Source organism: Crinia signifera, chromosome 12 (genome assembly GCF_055691185.1).
Source record: "Crinia signifera chromosome 12, ASM5569118v1, whole genome shotgun sequence".
NCBI lineage: Eukaryota > Metazoa > Chordata > Amphibia > Anura > Myobatrachidae > Crinia > Crinia signifera.
This window is the reverse complement of record NC_139228.1, coordinates 75959808-75979620: the sequence shown is the minus strand read 5'-3', so window position 1 is coordinate 75979620 and position 19813 is coordinate 75959808. Positions and strand designations below refer to the sequence as shown.

The 19813-nt window shown below is 46.0% G+C and overlaps 1 protein-coding gene across 2 annotated transcripts; it reads right to left on the bottom strand.

Annotated features, from left to right (window-relative positions):
* Window positions 1–3999: 3999 nt before the first annotated feature.
* On the bottom strand, window positions 4000–14513 carry LOC146050486 (eukaryotic translation initiation factor 5-like). Of its 2 annotated transcripts, XM_083167528.1 has the most exons (12): window positions 14360–14513; window positions 13920–14116; window positions 11729–12008; window positions 11555–11636; window positions 9601–9773; window positions 9231–9342; window positions 8915–9033; window positions 7559–7717; window positions 7193–7354; window positions 6135–6299; window positions 4925–5062; window positions 4000–4369 (listed from the first exon to the last, which is right to left on the bottom strand). In XM_083167528.1, the coding sequence occupies exons 3-12, from the start codon at window positions 11798–11800 to the stop codon at window positions 4277–4279; spliced, it is 1275 nt and encodes a 424-aa protein (XP_083023654.1). In that variant the 5' UTR covers window positions 11801–12008; window positions 13920–14116; window positions 14360–14513; the 3' UTR covers window positions 4000–4276. The 2 variants fall into 2 exon arrangements, with proteins under 2 accessions (XP_083023654.1, XP_083023655.1); XM_083167529.1 differs by lacking the exons at window positions 13920–14116; window positions 14360–14513 and adding an exon at window positions 13761–13777.
* Between the last annotated feature and the right edge of the window lie 5300 nt (window positions 14514–19813).

Sequence of the window (19813 nt, the reverse complement as noted above, 5' to 3'; positions counted from 1 at the left end):
TAGTTTCCTTTCTTATTCCCTTTTTATAGCAAACTTTGCACCTTTTTTGTGTCCTGCCCTTTCTTGCAGTGGAGGGGATTTCGTTGGGAAAATGCTGCCCTGGTACAATACGGGGGCCAGTACTAGAAGTACTGGGGCCCTCTGCCTGCTGATTCCCAAATGTTAGGCTCTTTATGACTTCCTCTTGAAAGTGCATAAATGTCCCCCTCTGGCCGGTAGAACGGAATAGCACGTAAGCGTTATACAGTGCCATCTGGATGATATACACGGCCAGCTTCTTGTACCAGATATTTGTTTTCCGCAGGGCACTGTACGGCTTCAGTACCTGATCTGAAAGATCCACTCCGCCCATGTACTTATTGTAATCTAGGATACAATTTGGTTTTGAGGTGTGGGTACTGGTACCTCGTACAGGGATGGAGGTGGTACTGTCTCCATGAATTGTTGTCAGTATAAGGACATCCCTCTTGTCCTTATATTTGACCAACAACAAATTTTCGGTGCATATTCCCCTGCTTTCACCCCTTCTCATTACTTGGGCAATGTGCGTTTTAGGGAGGCCTCTTTGGTTCTTGCGCACAGTACCGCAAGCTGCTGTACCTCTTGAACCAAGGGCCTTAAACAGGGGGATGCTGGTGTAAAAGTTATCCACATAGAGGTGATAACCCTTATCCAGGAAGGGGTGCATTAAATCCCAGACAATTTTTCCACTAACACCTACGAGGGAGGGGGGGCATTCTGGTGGTTCAATTCTTGAATCCTTCCCTTCATATACCCTAAACTTGTGGGTGTACCCTGTGGTGCTTTCACACAGCTTATACATTTTTATGCCATACCTTGCCCTCTTACTGGGAAGGTACTGGCGGAATTTAACCCTTCCTTTAAAATGTATAAGGGACTCGTCGATACTAATACATTTATCAGGGATGTATAGCTCTGCAAATTTGGCACTGAAATGATCAATGACCGGCCTGACTTTGAATAGCCTGTCAAAAGGTGGGATCATCTCTGGGTGGGCACTGTGCATTATCGGTGTAATGTATAAATTTATGGATTGCCTCAAAACGAGCCCGGGGCATGGCCATACGGTGAAATGGGGTGCTGTACAGAACATCTGTACTCCAATATTGCCTAATTTGTGGCTTTTTTACTATGCCCATATGTAACACCAGACCCCAAAACGTCATCATCTCTACTGCATCTACAGGGGTCCACCTAGCAAATGATGACGTGGGGTTTTGAGCAATAAACTGCTGGGCATATAAATTAGTTTGGTCCACCATTAAATTTATAAAATCATCAGAGAAAAATAATTTAAAAATGTCAATTTCTCTGAGACCTGTTGAATCAAATTGGATTCCTGGGATGGCCAAAAACTCAGGAACCTGGGGCTCAAAATTGTCTGGTGGTGGGGTCCATACGAGATCAATTATTGGGGGGGGGGGTCTCAGCTGCTCTACGGGGGCGTCTTTGAGGGGGTCCCTCATCATCAGAGGAGGAAGAGGAGCTTAAGACAAATCCTTCAAATTCCCCGCTTGCCTCACTGGCTGTGTCAGAGTCAGAGGCAAGCATGGCATATGCCTCCTCCACCGAATACATTCTCCTGGATGACTGGGACGACATTTGGGATGACATTTGGGATGCCATTTATATTTTTGTGTTACTGGTAGTGAAATGTTTCAACACGTGTATAGTGTAGGAGGGGGTACAAACTTTATTTCAACCCGGGGGGTATGTAGTGTGTAGTGTGTATGTATGTAGTGCAGAAAAAAAAAAAAATACAAAAATAAAAAAATTGAAGGGTTCAAAAAAAAAAAAAAAAATGGAAGGGGTTCAAAAAAAAAAATGGAAGGGGTTAAAAAAAAAAAAATGGAAGGGGTTAAAAAAAAAAAAGGTCCTGCGCCAAAAATTGAGCACAGATGTTGGTCAGTAACGTCCGTCACTGAACAGCGCTCAAAGGCAACAGGAATTTGATCAAAAAAAAAAAAAAATAGATCAACCCTGTGCCGAAAAAGCTGATCAGTGATGTACGTCACTGATCAGCGCACAGTGGCCACAGGACACACAAAATCACAGTGTGTGTAAAAAAAAAAATGTAAAAAAGACCCCACAGCACTCACAAAAAATAAAAAAAGGTGATCAGTGATGCGACACTGATTACCAGTGAGGGGCAGCAGGTGCACAACCTTTGGTGGTACTGACAGGTATATATAAAAAAAAAAACCTCTGCACCCCTAAAAAGTTGCTGATCACCTCAGATATAGTGATCAGCACAAAAGGCGGGGGCAGCAGACACAAAATTTAGCACTCTCTATCACTATCTCTCTCTATCTCTCTATCTCTCACTATCTATCACTCTATGACACTGCAGCAGCAGCACTGACAGGTATATCTATATATAAAAAAAAACGCCCCCAAAAAGTTGCTGATCAGTTAATTTATACTGATCAGCACAAAAGGGGGGGCAGCAGTCAGTTATATAAAAAATATATAGCACAATCTGTCACTATCTCTCTATCTCTCTCTCTCTATAGCTCTATCACACTGCAGCAGCACAAAATATAGCACTAGGCCTCTCTACCTCTCTCTATCTCTCTCTCTTTCAGTTATATAAAAAATATATAGCACAATCTGTCACTATCTCTCTCTCTATCTCTCTATCTATAGCTCTATCACACTGCAGCAGCACAAAATATAGCACTAGGCCTCTCTATCTCTCTCTCTATCTAATAAATCGCAGCAGCACAAGATGTCACAGGATGTCACAAGATGTCACAAGCATAAGCAATATCAATGATCAGGTAAGTATTTTGGATGGGTTCTGGTCAGTATAGGCGGCAGCTGGGCACGGTGACCGCACTGCACGCTATTCCAGACCGGAATGGCGTCTGCAGTGCAGTCACCGTTAGTTTAAACCCCCCTCCATGGCTGTGATTGGTCCGTCGGACCGACGAACCAATCACGGCCTTTGGGGGCGGGAGGGGTGAGACCAGTGTCACCCTTACACCCCGCGGTGATTGGTGCTGTACTTTACAGCACCAATCACCTCCGATCCCGTGTCACCGGCGAACGTTATTCGCCGGTGACACAGAAAACGCTGTGAATGGCTGTTCACAATGAACAGCCAATCACAGCGATCGCCGACGGGGGGGCGGCATCGCCGCCCCCCCTGGGCATGCACGGACATGTCTGCTGTCAGGGACAGCAGACATCGTCCCTCTGTCACTGCGTCTCTAGACGCAGCGACAGTTTTAAGCCATGACGTATATATACGTCAACGGTCGGGAAGTACTTCCCGGCCATGACGTATATATACGTCAAATGTCGTGAAGGGGTTAAATAAAAAAAAAAAAAAATGGATGTTAATGTTCTTATTTTAAAGTGGCTCACGATTTGTTCTGCTACTGGCGCATAAGGTGCCCACACACGTACCGATTCTGCCAATGCGATGTGCACTTCCGCGGATATCACTAAAACATGCACTGTTGGTGTGCCTTAAGGACAGTGGTTGGGAATGCCTGCTCTACACAGAGCTCAAAGCTATGCTGTTTGGCTTTAACCATACTGTGGATGAAGCACTGGCCATCTATGGTTAACACCTAGCACATCAAAATATGAGTGCGCTATATAAATAACGGATAATGCCAAATGTACATGAAAGTGGCTTTATGCAATTTAAAAACTTGGTGATCCTTTAATGCAGACACATACAACCTTAGCCCTCAAGCTGTTGTGAAACTACAAAGCCCAGCATGCCTTGCAATTACGGAACGCTAAACCTATTGCAAAACTGTGGCAAGGCATGATGGGACTTGTAGTTTCACAACAGCTGGAGGGTCAAGTGTGGACATGCCTGCTTTAAAGGTATTGGACATCCCCTACTAATGCACCAATGGTAAACTCTGACCTAGTGATCTTTAACACACACACACACACACACACACACACACAGGTGAATCTAATCTCATATTAAGAGTTAGTCATTAAAATAAGAACTAGTGACCAAAAACAAAACCTTTATTCAAACACTGTATAAATGTGCAGTTAACACTAAACTTTAAAATTGAATTACATGCTATAGACAAAACAGTCTGTTCTTATTTTTTTATGCACTTTAATTAGTGAAGCTTAGTTATTGAAGACCAAATCACAGTAGAAAGAAACTTTAAAGCATACAAAAGCTTAGCATGATGTTCAGCTAGCACAGCTTAAATCACATACATGTTGCACTTCAGGCATAGAAAGCAGAAAGTGAACAACTTGAACCAGATTCACTTTAAATGGCATCAATATCAATGTCGTCATCCTTTTCAACAGACGATTTCACGGTCTCCACTTTTGGAACGCTCACAGATGTGGAATAGACAACCTGTGGGAACAAGGTCAACAGTTACAAAAGCCTCAAAACAGGACAGCCCCATTCCATCAGTTTAATGAGGACAATGCCATAGACCAGGGGTGTCTAAAACCGTACTAGGATCTAGTTTACATTTTCAAGATCACCTAGCTGGTACACAGGTGTTGTCATTACGGTCTGTCACATCCAACCAATACATGCTACAGAGCCACAGATGGCCTGGAAAACATGAACTGTTGGTTCCGTTAGTCCACCCCTGCCATGGACCATAGCAGCCCACATTACACAGATCTGTGGTTCCCAACCCTGGTCCTCAAGTTACCCCCCCAACAGTGCACGTTTTCCAGGTCTCCACACAGAATCACAAGTGACATAATTAGCTTCAACTGTGAATCTTTTAAAATGTGTCTGAATAATGAGTGCACCTGCTGGGTGACCTGGAAAACATGCACTGTTGAGGGGGGAGAATACTTGAGGACCAGGGTTGGGAACCACTGACAGATCATTACTACAGCCTAAAGAGATCATATTATTGCTACAAATATACGAAGCAGAACAATGCGTTACCTCAAGATTTTCATCGTCATCATCTTCGTCGTCGTCGCCAGAAGACTCCTCCTCAGCTTCCTTTAGCCATTTAATGAAGGGCTCTGCCTTCGCTCGGATATCTTTGGCAAGCTCTTTAGAGACATATTTTTTGGATGGCTAAGATAGAAACGTACATTGATGCATGGTGACGGAAGGCACAACATGGGCGCTATAAGCATACATAACATTACTGCTTCTCCCAACTGTAACTTGCATCTACTAGGCTAACATATAACGCCATGGGAAGTACAGGTTAGCTCCATAGCAATATAAGGGGCGTGTGTACTGTGTGCAAACAGAAAATAAGGCAGCGCTGGTTTGGAAATGGAAAGGGTTTTTTTTTTTTACACTTTTAAACAATTGTACTGGTCAGGTCAGTATTATAACCTCATGTAACTTATAATAGGATATATAAATTTATAGATTATTAACATGATTTAATACTGGTTGGCGCTATGTAGAATTGTATAGAAGTGATAGAGAATCAGTCAGTCAGAATCCTCTAGTGAGAACAATGGGCTTTAAGAGAGGATTCTGACTGACGCCAGGCCAGCCCTCTGACGAAGTCCTAGTGATGAAACGCGTAGGGGCGTGGCCTGGCGTCATCATTCCTGTTCGTCCAAGGATCAGCTGAAGCCGCTGCTCAAATCCTTTCCCCACGGGAACCCTCATGCTGTAAACGGTGCGGTTCTGTCTAACGGCCCGCTGTGGTACGTGATTCTGTACTTTGTGATCCAGTGTTTTAAAGGAAATAAAATATTGTACCATCTTTTATCTGCACTATGGAGCGCTCCTATTCATTTCTTTTATAGAACAAATTTGTCACCTGTGGAAACCAGGTTGTGTGGAGCTGCCGGGTTGAAGAACCCAGAGTGCTTGTACAAAGAACTGCTTCCCCACATTTGGGGCAAAGTAACTTCCCTTCCGTGGACATTTCTTTTAAGGTGTTTGCGCACATCATTCTTTTCTGTTGTATACACACACCCAAACATGAACTTTCCATTTCCAAACCAGCTCTACAATTATTTTCTTTTAGTATAAAAACCCCAGATTAAGGACTGAACACCTCTTATTAAGCAGCAGATTGGACTCTACAGTGAACTTGTGCTCAGTCAGTCACAAACCCCACCCCCCCCCCCCCAATACAACCCTTGTATGCTTTTTTACAAGGGGGCAGACATTTCCATACCTTCTCAGCCCAGCTGAAGATCACCTCCTCTTCTAACAGATCAGCATCATACATTTCCTTTAAGGTGTGTGGGATTTTGGAAAGAAGGTGTGACTGGTGCATATCCACGACACATTCAAAGCCATTGAGTAGGTATCTCTGTGCTTTCTTATCGTTATGGCAAAACTGAGAAGCAGAGAGATTAGATATTTTATGCTTTATCGTAAATTATTTATTCACATGATGCAGATAAGGGTCTCACCAATGGAAAGTCCTAACACACTGCATTAGCAGGATTAACAGATTGCTTGCAGGCTCTAGAGAGCACCACAGCATGCCAATACTGCCACCTGAACAGCACTGAAGAAAGTCATTGTGCCAATATGTGGCCTAGCTCTCTAATACCACGCCCGTATTATGCAACTCAGGTGCTTAGCTTTAGCATTTCCCCACAAGAACAGTATTTAAAGATCACAGTGTAAATCACATCTTATTTACTGCAAGTAGAAAAAAAAAAAAAAAAAGTCACAGCCATTTGACCAATGTACTACAGGCTGAGTTTCCATTATCCGAAATGCTCGGGACCAAAGGATTTTTCTGATTATTATTATTTTTTTTTAACATACTTACCTGGTCCCCTGGCGGCCTTCAGGATCCTCTTTCGCAGTCCTAGGGGGACACTGCCCGAATTTCTAGGCGTGCCGGTGACCAGAGATGCCACTGAAGAGGATCCTGAAGCCCACCGGGGGACGTGGCAAGTATCAAAAAAAGGAGCGGGACACAAAAACCCCCACCAAAATATTCTGAAAAACCACGGTTTTTTTTTTTTTTATATTCGGATACCCAACCTGTATTCCCAATACCTTCAAGGTCAAAGGTAAATAAGTTAAATGTAGTATTATGGGACTTCTATAGGAGATCATGAAGTGTCGGCGTTAAGTTATAAACGGTAGCCATGTCTATTCCGCTACATTACATTAAGTTCTCTTGCACGTGATGTTTAACACTGCACAATAGCCAATCCGAACGGTTATTAGCCTTACAAATAGAGCAGCGGGGAGCTCACACTGTATACTTACACGCAGGAAGAGTCGTCTGTATTTTTTGATCTGCTCTCTTATCTTGTCATCAAATAAAACTTCTGTTAAGACCAGAGGCCCCAACATTTTTACATCAAGTCTTTCAGCTTCAGCCAGAATCTCTTTATCGGATGATTCAATAATACCCTCTTCCTTCTTTTTCTGTAAGAGAATACAAGATTAGACCAAGTCTAAAAGTACTCCCCCCCCCCCGAGGACTTCCTGTCATAGGAAACCTTGTGGTTCTCCTAGCCTTCACGGAGTGCTCTGGTATATTTCCCACCCCCCCCCCCCACATAAGCAGAACATGGACCAACGTGAATTCATAAAGCACTAGGAGTCCTGCAGTCAGCATAATAATCTTACCTTTACAAAGTCAAACAGCAGATTTACTCTTTCCTCTACAGGGCGTTCCAAGTCCTCACTTAGAGTCAGGTTTTTTGCATGGTCACTTATTTCCTCCATTCTTTGTTTCATAGCTTCTTCAGATGTGTCTTCACCCCAGTCTTCATCGTCATCATCCGCCTTAAGAAACACAACACACTTAGTAGATGCTCACGTTTAATGCATTCCTAGTCTGTATTAGCACAAATACAGTACTTTAACACTACCCCCCCCCCCCCCAAAAAAATTTATATATATATATATATATATATATATATATATATATATATTTGCACACTTAAGATTACGTAGTTCCCCTTACACAGGTCTGATGTTTTCATCCGATATCACCTGATATGTTGATGACTAGGCCAAATCAGAAGTGTTTGACAGCTGATCTGTGTTCATCGGAATCTACTGAACACATGATCTGTTGGATCGGACACATCAGTGACATTGCGCATGCTTTTTTAGCACCTGTGATGTAATGCTGATCTGTACGTCTGAGGCACTACAGCCATGCCTACATGTGCTGCACTACCTCACAAACCCATATAGCAGGGGTTCCCAAACTTTTTTGAATTACGGCGCCCTAAAGCATCAAAATATTTTCAAGGCACCCCTAGGCCAAATGCTTCTTATCGAGAAATTCAGAAAAAAAAATATTAAATGAAGTGCATTGTGTTTATATGTCAGTTATCTGGTGAGGGAAAGGATTTACTTCTGTTTGTCCACATATATTATGATTGGCAGCCACAAGCACTGGTTTTGCCTGGTACATTGACCATAAATAATATGAATTGATCCTGGTCCACCAACCCAAGGCACCCCTGCAAGTGTCCTGAGGCACCCCAGGGTGCCTAGGCACACAGTTTGGGAACCACTGTCATAGTGTTCCTTTAAGGAAGGGGCGGACTGGGCCCCCAGCATCACCAAAAGAGGCAGGCCCAGGCCACAACATCACCAAAATGGGCGGGCCAAATTAACTGCCGGGAGAAGCCCAGAGCCTACGTTGAAGCCCGGCGCTCCCGTTGCGAATCAGCAGCAGGCTGTTCTAGCATGGCACATTTTGCCCTTTATAATTTGGTTAGGGTCCCGCGCCCCGCTAGATCAGCGGGACACTACCCATGTATGCCTAAACACATGCCACTTGCACCTAATCCTATCACACTTGCAGTATCATTGGGTCAATGTTTGCACTGTGAAAGTAGGGTAATGGCATTTGTTGCCTTAACAGGCAAGGAGTTATGTGCAAGACAACAGGCCTACATGTAAAGTAACAATACCTCTAAAAAAAAGTGTCTCTATGTCTCTAAGTGGCCTGCTATGAATACTTACCACATGTGGAGGGTTAAGTTCAGCTAGTATTGCTGATTCGCTGTTGGATACAGAACCATTTTCTTTAAGCCTCTTTTTTTTATCTTCCTTTTTTTTGCCCGAACAACCATCTGCGTTCTCTGCAAATATGCCAAGAGCAATGTCAGCCTAACCGCCACAACATTGGCCGCATTAAAGTAAAGCTGGATAAAAAAAAGCTGATGCTAGGAGCCACAACGGAACAGTGAAAAGCAGCAATATCTATTTGCAGCTATAAAGTCATCAAACATGTATGATCGCACAAGTACATCCTGACCCAGATACACCGTGCACTTACCTGGTGGGTTTTTGAGAATGAAAGTACAGAGCTTATGTTTGGTGTCCAGCATGCCTCTGTAACCACACGCCTTACAGGAATTGCCTATCGTTTGTTTCCTTGCATTGACATGCTGCAATGACAGACACACAATTAGTCAACATGCATCACTGCATATAAAGCATGTACGAGAAGTCAGGATGGAGTGAATTACTATAACAGTTTCTGCCATATTGACATGTTTATACAGCCGAACACCCCACCCAGTCACCAAACTTTTCATGTTAATACACATCTTAACTTCTTTAACGAGATCGTAACCATAAGTAATGGTCAGAAAGCTAAAAAACAAAAAAGGTTTTTACTCCGCAATAAAGGAATTCACATTTACCAGATCAGTTTCAGGATTGTCGCACTCGGGACATAGAATAAACTTTTTAATGAATCCATCCAACATGTCTTGCAGCTTATTTGCCTCGTGAGATCCATTGACAATGAAACGGTCATTCTTAACATCAAACTGGGTCTGTGCTCCCAGCTCACACCCAAAATATTTGGTGGGATCTGTTAAAAATAGAAATGAGACTTAAATCCAGGGAGTGTGTGTGTGGGGGGGGGGGTACATCTAAGACAGGCATGTCCAAACGATGGTCCTCCAGCTGTTGTGAAACTACAAGTCCCATCATGCCTTGCCACAGTTTTTCTATTAGGGAATGCTAAAACTGTGGCAAGGCATGCTGGGACGTGTACTTTCACAACAGATGGAGGGCCAGTTTGGCCATGCCTGATCTAAGCGATACAGTAAAGTTTCCCATAGCAACCAGTTTCTATAGCTTTACAGACTGGAGAACTGATCAAATTAAAAAGGCATGGGCAACAGTTTTTCTCTATCAAAAAAGGTTCGATACATCTCTCTCAAGTCAGTTACAACGTGCTGCCTAATGGCGCTTGCACAACAAATAGCAGTTATGGGGCTTTAAGCAATCTCACTAGATCACTTAGAGAAACCCCCTACACCGCTCAGTGTGTAGGGGACATAGCGATGCGTGGCGCCATCACCCGGCAATTAATATCCAGCATGCTGGATACATCTGTAATCACCTGTGTCAGGGACAGTGTTCTCACTGGGGAACACTGGCCCTGACAGACCGCTCTGGGGCACAACGCTATGTGCTGAGCGATCTAGCATCACTCAGCAGATCTCCCCGTGTGTAGGCCCCATAACCTAGTTTACAGCCCAAGAACAAACACACACACACTAGTTCGAAAATTATGCAATGATCTTCACAAATATTTAATGTTCCTAAAATACATTTTACAGCCATAGAGCACACTCACAAAGGCTGACCAATAATACCCCTTTCACACCAGAAAATGCAGGGACCCACCCAGGAATACGGCCCAGGGATCGTGCCAGGGCATTCCCAGGGTGCCCCTTTCACACCAGAAAATTCCCTGCATTTTCTGGTGTGGGGAGGAGGCGGGATGGCTGCGGGTAGGAGGTACAGAGTACTCACCCCGGTTTGCTGGTCCTCAGTGCAGGCGAGGGATCCACTAAGATGGCGGGTGCAGAGGACGCAGCTGCCCGGCTGCAGTGAGGGCACCGGAGAGCTGCATCATCTACATACGCCGCCTGTGTGGATCCCCGGCCTGACAGCACAGTGAGAACCGGCAACCCGGGTGAGTACCCCCCTACCCCTTCACACCAGCCAGGACCCCGGGAACAACCCTGCTCCATAGAAATTTTCCTGGGATTGTAGGCTGGTGTGAGGGGTAAGTGTTACGATAAACATACATAAATAGACTATCCCAAGGCAAGATATGAGAACTCCATTCTTGACCAGTTATTTCCTGCAACTGGCCTAGAGGTTGCGGATCCTGAGAGTTAAGCTTGCAACCTCATGAGTCAGGTTTTAATTAAAATAGACCGCCCTCATCTGAACGGCAAATTCAAACGTAAAGTTTAACAGCTGCATTTAACGAAGATGGGTCAGATTTAAATCGGCTGCATCCTACAGTATGGATAACCTGAAGGTGCTTACGCTATTATTTCTTCTGACTCACAAAAGTTACGTTTTGACAAGCTGTAGTGTTAAACCACACCCAGCTTCACAAGAATATCAGATTAAATTTGATCATACAAGTAAAACACAAAAAAAAAAAAAAAAAAAAACAACTTAAGAAATCAAACAATAATGGTATTGATCCAACAGGAAAAATCCTGGTTTTATACAATAACAATGTCAAAGGCAGCTACGCAGAATGATTATATGCCTCAATATTTTCATCTCGATGAACAGTTCTAATGAATGCATTTTTGGAAGAAAAAAAAAAAAACTACTTACACGTTGGAGGCCGATTAAGCGCCTTTGCAACGTCAACCATGTTGACTATTACTGTCTTTATTCCATTTCCTTTGCCCTCTACCTGCAAAGACATTTCAGAATGAGCAACGTTTTCCCCCCCGACGACAGAGATGGTAGAGGCTCTGGGCAGGAAACCAGTGAGAAAATATTTACCTTGGCGATCAAACGGGGCATTTTGTACCGATAGAACTGATCGGAAACACTGCGGTTGACGTTGACAGACATCTCTGTTTATTAGTGGCTCTTTCAATAAGAGGAAAAGATCTTGGATTGCAACTTTTTGGTATCTTCTGTCTGGAGAAGACTGGATGACATAAACGAGTGCAACAGTTCTCGGTCTCTGACATGAAAATAATTTCGCCAGCGAGGCTGTGAGCTTCTTGTTTGTATGCTATGTTTCCCCAATACAGGTACCAATGGCTGCGCAACAGCTCTGTGGGCAAAAAAAAAAAAAAAATCAATTACCGGTATAATAATTTGTCATAACATTTCAAATTTTGCCAAAAAATTATTAAATGGGGGCCCAGAACAAGCATGACTGACCACACAGAACTACAGACACCAACTACTTCAGCGGGATATGGTCATTTTGTCTACAGCATGATGGTCGACATGCGGTTTTTTTTAACTGTTTTTGGAGCCGACGTGTGGTATTTCATGCCCTACCATCCACTATTGAATGCAGGGAGAATAAAATAGTGTGCCGTGCGCAGCGAGGCACTGTGCCAAAGCATGGCAAGCCACAAAACGCTACATTTCAGTGTCCATGTCGACATTTGGCTGAGTAAGCACCATGTCGACCTTTTCACGGTCAGCCTTGCCCATGTTGACCATCACATTGTAGACCAAATGATCCATTCCCACTTCAATGGAAACTGAATATGAAACACCATGCAAAAATTAATAGATTAAACTTCTTTGGGCAGCATGGATGGTGTAATGGTTAACATGGCTGAGGTCATGGGTTTGACTCCTAACTGTGTGGAGTTTGTATATTCTCCCCATGCTTGCATGTGTTTCCTCCAGGTACTCTGGTTTCCTCCCACCGTCCAAAAATATTCCGGTAGGTGAATTGGCTTCCGACAAAATTAACCAGAGTGAATGCGTGTGTGGTAGGGAATATAGATTGTAAGCTACAATGGGGCAGGGACTGATGGGAACATTCAAATATGCTCTGTAGAGCACTGCAGAATGTGTGCGCTACATAAAATAACTTTAAATAAATGTAATACTATGCCCATCATTGACAACAACTTTCACACATAACTGCACGTGCATTTTAGCAAATGCCTTGCACCACGCTGACCAACTGGGTCAGAATTTCAAGATAAGGAACTGACAGGTCTCCTTGCAGCACATTCCCCTGCACTAAGCATGACTCCTGATGTTGCATCATCCTCTGCTTGTTCTCAATACAGGCAGTCAGCAGACAGAGCACCAGCTGTTGCGTTTTTTTTCCCCCTGCAAGGTGACAATTTAAACTGTCTACACCAGCATATAGCATGGTCAGCCAAACAAAATGAAGAATAAATTATTTGCCATATACTGCACTCGTAATAATATGTTAAACACGTGCGGCACACACCACCGTCGGTCACATTGTTGCAGACCACCAGCTTATGCAGCGAAAGGTGCACAGTTGAGGACTTCCTGTTGCTCAATAATTTAACTCATTTCAAAGTATTGAGCCCCAAAAGCAATTTGGAGCCAGCGCCTCCACCCCCAGGCTGACTGCTGGTGCATGTAGTCCGCCTCCAGGTGCCCTTGTGAGCACAGGCCCGACTCTGCCCCTTACTTATACCAACCCCCAACTATCGACCCCGGTTATCTTAAACCACTCTGGTCCTGTATGCACCCCAGGGCATAAGCAGTAATGCTCACTGGCAAAACAAGGCATGCTGAGAGTTGCAGTGCCACAGACAGCAGCCATAGGGGGCCCCCTTCCCTAATGCAGGATGCATAGATAGAGGGTGCAGGAGAGGGGCTACAGAGGGGAGGAGGGGGGAGCGCCTCATGACTCAGACCTGCAGTACTGAGTCAGCCCAATGGCACCGCGCATGCGCACTCTCTTCCCCAGCCGCCGTTCCCGGAGCAGCTTACCCCCCCCCCATCATGTGCGCCAGCCAGAGCTGCTGGAGTCCACTCACTCACCCGGGTGTGCCTCCCCCCCTCTCCCGGTACCCACCCGAATCCCTCAGCGAGGCCCGAGCTCCCCTCCGCCTTCTCCCCCAGCAACCTGCGTCACGTCCTCCAGTCACGAGGCACGGCCGCCATTTTACATCCACATCCCGCCGCGTCCCTCCCCCCTCCTCCGCCCCACGCCGCCGCCACCACCAGTACTCACCGTTTTCGTCCAATAAAGACATAAACACAACGCTGCTCGCCCTCGGGTGCGATGAACGGAGGCAGGATGAAGAAATGGATACACCGCAGGGATGGACGGCACAGCGCAGAGCTGGCCACGACACTGCACACGGGCCGAGCGAGCCGGGATTTAAACACCCTTTCAGCCAAGCGGGAGACACCCTCCAACCGGCGAACCTGCAAGCACAGAGCGGAGAGATAATTAAAAAGGGAGGGGACAGAAAACAAACAAACAAAAATAACCAATGGTTTCACAGACAATAATCCGCCCCACACACAGGCGGGAGGGCGATGTTTACACGGTGAAGGGGATCGATTATTCTACGATTATCAGACGTTCACTAATCATCGTTAATGAACGCGGTAAATACCTGGGGAAATGGGGGCGTGATATCCCGACCACGTTGCGCCGCTACTTACCTCAAGAACCTTCTAGCTCTAGCACGGACGGAGGCGCTGTGAGCTGGAGCCCCTCGCACCCAGAGAGACCGTCCTACCTGTGGGCGGGCAACGCCTACCGGAATGCTCAGCGGCCATTGGCTGCGGACCGCCTCTGATTGGCGGCGGGCGGGCAGCCAGCCAATCTTCGTCGTCCAGGCGGCCGCCCAATGGAGCGCGTGAGAGGCGGGGAATATCGCGAGATCCGGCGGGAAAAGAGAGTTGTTGTTGATCACAGCGCTGACTATCCAGTACAAGCCTCTGGCCGGGGACGGTGCAAGGGTATCGCCTCATGTGTCAGTGTGCTGCCATGGGAGGGAGGGGCGGTGCCACAACCAAGATGGCTTCCAGTAATAGTTGCCTGTCCTGCATGCGGCAGTGAGTTTCTGAGTGTATTAACCTAAATGCAATAAATTGGTATACTGTAAAACAAGCCTGTTACATGAATGTGGTCAGCCCAGATGGGTGGAGGCAGTGCATTTAACTCTGTTGGAGTGGATCAAATTGATATTTATGGTTTTAATGGCCTGTGTCTGCCACCAATTAACGATTTAGAGTTGATCAGCGAATTTGCATATCTAGCGATTATGAAATGACTGCGCGCGTTTGGGGTGCTAACTGGCCATTTTCACGGACTGTCCTAAAAAAAAAAAAAAAAAGAAGGGGGGCACCCAGGCGTTTTCACGTAGGGTGTGCAACATCAATGGTGAAGTCAATCAGCCTGTCTCAGTTGCACATAACTAGTAGGTTCAGACTTACATTTGCACAGACTGGAAATTTCATAGTAGTTCGTTTATAAGGCGCCACAAAGTGTCCGCAGCGCCGTACATAGCAAACAAAAAACAAATGACAAGGTAAAGTACAGGGTGTGTTGATAAAATACAGTATAAATAGGGGTATAGCTGGTAGAACTAAAATCTGCATCAGTTCTGAAGTAGGTGTCGAAATTGTCGAGGAGACTGAAGATGAAGTAGAGGGAGGGAAGAACAGGGCAGGAGCACTGGTGAGGTAAAGAGGTAGGGTGAGTACGTGAGGAAGGAGGACCCTACTCATAAGAGTTAACAGACTAAAAGGAGGTGGGTGGACGAACGAAAAACAATAGGATAAGTAGGAACAGATGGAGGGGTAGGGTAGGCAGGATAGGAGGAGCGAAAGAGGTTAAAAACCCTCCTGGAATGGGCAGGAGGGCTCTGGAAATCGGGTCCCCCTCCCAGCCCTCCGGAAATGGGGGCAAGCCTCCCGGAATTTTGTCCGTCACCTATAACCACCTCCCCTGGGCGGTCCGTTGGACTAGAATTGCATCTTTGTAGCTTCGCCTACCACTGTGCAATGCCTGAAATACTGGCATTGCACAACGGGGGCGTGACAACGATGGCGTGATCATGCTGGCCATGCCCCCAAAATGTGATGATCCACTGTAGCCCCACCCCCATTTAGGTATGGGCCCACTAGTAGCTGCCAAGGGCCCCATGATGCTATGGGCCTTGGAGCAGTGGTGATCTTGGGTGTTGCTTCTGGAGCTTCTTTGGATGAAGGTAGGTAATGTGCCCAGCCCCTCTGATTGTGAATTACACCCAACCAGAATGGCCAGGCAGCATTCATTACCTGCCTCCCAGGCTGCAGCCAATGAATGGCCATCCGAATGCGGATTGGTGGATGGCTAGAGATATCAGACAACCAATCTCTGTATGGAAGCCTGTGGAGCCTGTGCAAAGCTCTTAAAAAGTATAATGTGTAAATACTCCCAGAGCCAAAAATGTTTTCACCACACTGTAGTGTCCCCCGTCCACATTATGCCACACAGAAACCCCAGTTCACAGTACCCCATGCTGGTAATGTAGCTATGTGTGGGCGCCTCATGACCATCGCCCCAGTTGCACTGTGCATAATAAGGCTCTGTGTCCGATAGCAGATACAGCGCCAAGGTGTTTGGTTCCACTGTAATAGAGGGTACATACGGTGAGATTTCCACTGCTTTTCTATTTGATTTTGGTTATAGAAGCAAAATAAAATTTAAATCGAATAGATAATCAAATGGGCATCTAATGGTTTCCCTACATTCCGTCCCGATGCGTTCTCCCGTATAGTGTAAATCGCATAGAAAAGTCTTGGCGGGCAGGACTATACAGTATAGCTCTGTACTACGTTGTCAAAATCAAATGTGAACACTGTAACCAACCCAGATCCAGACTCAGACCCAGATTGATTAGAGTTAGGTCAACATTAAAGTGGGCTAAGTGACCTTGTCATGTGACAGGGGAGGAGAGGGTGTGGAGAGAGGAGGAGCAAGGTCAGGACAAGGGACCCAAATGGACCCTCACGGGCTTGCTTTGCTCACCACACTTCGGGCACGGTGGCTCAATCTGTTCTGCTTCCTGGTTACTAAAGACTACCAGTGGTGGCGTGGATAGTGAAGGAGCAAGCCCCCCGGCCTTGCTCCTCCCCTGGGCGTGAAAGGTCCTTTAGCCCAGTGGTTCTCAACCTCGGTCCCCAAGGACCCCCAAAAGTGCACGTTTTCCATGTCTCACAGGTGAAATAACTAGCTCCACCTGTGATCTTTTAAAATGTGTCAGTAATTAATGAGTGCACCTGCGCAACTGCCAGGAGACCTGGAAAACGTGCACTGTTGGGGGTCCTTGAGAACCACTGCTTTAGCCCACTAGAATTTAGCAACTACCGATTGATTAGGGGTCAAATAGAAAGTGAAATCTCACTATGTGTAAGCGCCATTATAGAGACATTTTGTCATTTCCCAGACTGCATAGGGATCTCCATGGATACAAGCATTTATTTATATAGCTCATGTTATTTGAATAGAGTGGGAGAGGGGCATATTGTGATCCAAACCTAATGACTCCAAAACATACCAACTACTGAAAATAAGGAGGCAATGGTTTAGTAGACGCTCCATAGATGTGCGGCAATTCAACAAATACTTTGCTTCCCATGCAGGAAAGTTTCAAATGAATACTAATATATGAAGAGATCACTTGTTTACTAGGAGACGTGTGAATTAATGAGGAAAATGCTGACCTTGCTGTAATATATTATTATGCATTTTTAAAGCTATCTCATGCTGGTTTCACACCGCAAAACCTGCTCAGACCAGGTATTTAAAACGTTTTTTGAAACGGGTCGGAACAAGTTTAACCTAGAAAGCAACAGTAAAAAGCGGTAAAGCCCCCCCCCCCCTACGGCGCTGAGACACAGGCAGCAGCAGCGCAGGATGTGCTGATGATGAGAGGGACGGCAGTGGTGCAGCTGATGGAGAGCGGGCAGGGGGACGCATGGTGAGGTGATGGGGGGCATCACCTCACCATGCGCCCCCCTGCCCGCTCTCCATCAGCTGCACCGCTGGCTGCCCTCCGTCCCTCTCATCATCAGCACACCCTGCGCTGCTGCTGCCTGTGTCGGACTGTCTCTCAGCGCCGTCTCTCCGAGTCCCACCTCCACCGCGGAGGCAGCGGGACATCCACATCGTGCTCCAGCAGCCCACTGCCCGCACTCCGCTGATGCCCTGCAACAGGTGAGACAGGGCAGACAGCCGCCCGCACCTCAGCCAGAGCTGCCCTTCCCCGCTCACCTCCTCGGCGCAGTGCAGCAGCCCCCGCGCTCACCCTGGGCAGGGCAGGACACAGTTCCCTTCCCTGCGCTGGGGGGAATACCATTTCAGACCCGTTCTAGACACCAAATAAACGGGTCGGAAACGGCTAGGACCCTCCATATTTACCTTTTCCAAAAACCGTTTTTTTGAAAACGGTAAAATCACTCAGCACCTTTCAGACCGCAGACCGTTTAATTACCGTTTTGAAACGGTAAAAAAACGGCAATATAACGGTTAATATGTGCGGTCTGAAAGGGGCATCAGAGATTTGTAACTAGAAAAACTTCTTTAATCAGTGGCCCCTGAAATATATTTGTCTTTAAAAATAATCGTGTACATTTTGTATCAAAACGCACAAAGTAATGGATTAGATGAAGTGACACGGGGAATGTATAATGAGGTACACATTGGTGTAATCAGCATTTCAGTATCTGCACACATATTCATTCCATGAATGTATGGTGTTTTCATTCGCTGAGAAAATACAGGACTTCCCTGTTATAGACTGAACACTGGGTCTTGTGTCCTACATACTAATTCACCATGTGCTTGTGGGGATGATTCTTAGTTTCAGGACTAAAAACATAGGCAAATAAAATAACTTTGGGGAAAAAACGTGTTGCAACCACAGGTCCTGCACATGTAAAATGTTCATGGAACTATAGATTTAAGAGGGTCCCCCCCCCCCCCCCCCTTAGGAAGGTAGCCAAGTCTCACGTCGGTTCCCCCGGAGACCCCGCTTTCCCCTTTCGGTTGAGGTAAATGTCAGACTTTGCAGGTCTTCGGAGAGGGGGCGGGGCTAAAGTGTGAGTGTGGTAATGAGTGCTGCTGTGTGAGTGTCATCATAGGTGGTGTGTGTGTGTGTGTGTGGTAATGGGTGCTGCTGTGAGTGTGGTAATGAGTGCTGCTGTGTGAGTGTAGTCATAGGTGCTGTGTGTGTGTAATCCTGAGTGCTGTCTGAGGGCCTTATTTTGGTTCACACTTTCTGACAAAATCCTTCTTAGATGGACAAAACCATGTGCACTGCAGGGGGGCAGATGTAAAATGTGCAGAGAGAATTACATTTGGGTGAGTTATTTTGTTTCTGTGAAGGGAAAATACTGGCTGCTTTATTTTTACACTGCAATATAGATCTCACTTTGAAGTAAAACCCCACCCAAATCTAATTATATCTGCACAAGTTACATCTGCCCCACCTGCAGTGCACATGGTTTTGCCCATCTAAGAAGGATTTTGTCAGAAAGAGTGAACTAAAATAAGGCCCTGAGTGTGGTAATGAGTGCTGCTGTGTGAGTGTAGTCATAGGTGCTGTGTAAGGGTAGTAAGGGGTTCTGCTGTGTGTGTGTGTGTGTGTGTGTGTGTGTGTGTGTGTGTGTGTGTGTGTGTGTGTGTGTGTGTGTGGTAATGAGTGCTGCTGTGTGAGGATAGTCATGGGTGCTGTGTGAGGGTAGTAATGGGTTCTGCTGTGAGTGTGGTAATGAGTGCTGCTGTGTGAGGATAGTCATGGGTGCTGTGTAAGGGTATTAATGGGTGCTGCTGTGTGAGTGTGGTAATGGGTTCTGCTGTGCGAGTGTAATGGTTGCTAGATAGCTGAGAAAATGCCCCTACATCCGCTCCATGTGTAGGGCCCATGGCGATAGCAATGCGCAGCTCAGAGCGTCGCTATCACCTGGCGATTACTATCCAGCATGCTGTATAAATCTATAATCGCCGGTGTCAGGGCTGTGTTGTCACCGGACCTGCACCTCACCCTGACAGATGGCTCAGCACACATCGCTGTGACATCGCTGTGACATCGCTGTGTGACCTAGCATAGCTCAGAGCACTTCAGC

What these genes read in the sequence shown, in the direction of transcription:
- LOC146050486 (XM_083167528.1), bottom strand. Translation starts at nt 11,800, where the DNA reads ATGTCTGTCAACGTCAACCGCAGTGTTTCCGATCAGTTCTATCGGTAC. An exon ending in ACAATCCTGAAACTGATCTG is followed by an intron (nt 9,343 to 9,600) that starts GTAAATGTGAAT and finishes CTGTCATTGCAG; the next exon opens with CATGTCAATGCAAGGAAACA. An exon ending in CATTCTCAAAAACCCACCAG is followed by an intron (nt 9,034 to 9,230) that starts GTAAGTGCACGG and finishes GCATATTTGCAG; the next exon opens with AGAACGCAGATGGTTGTTCG.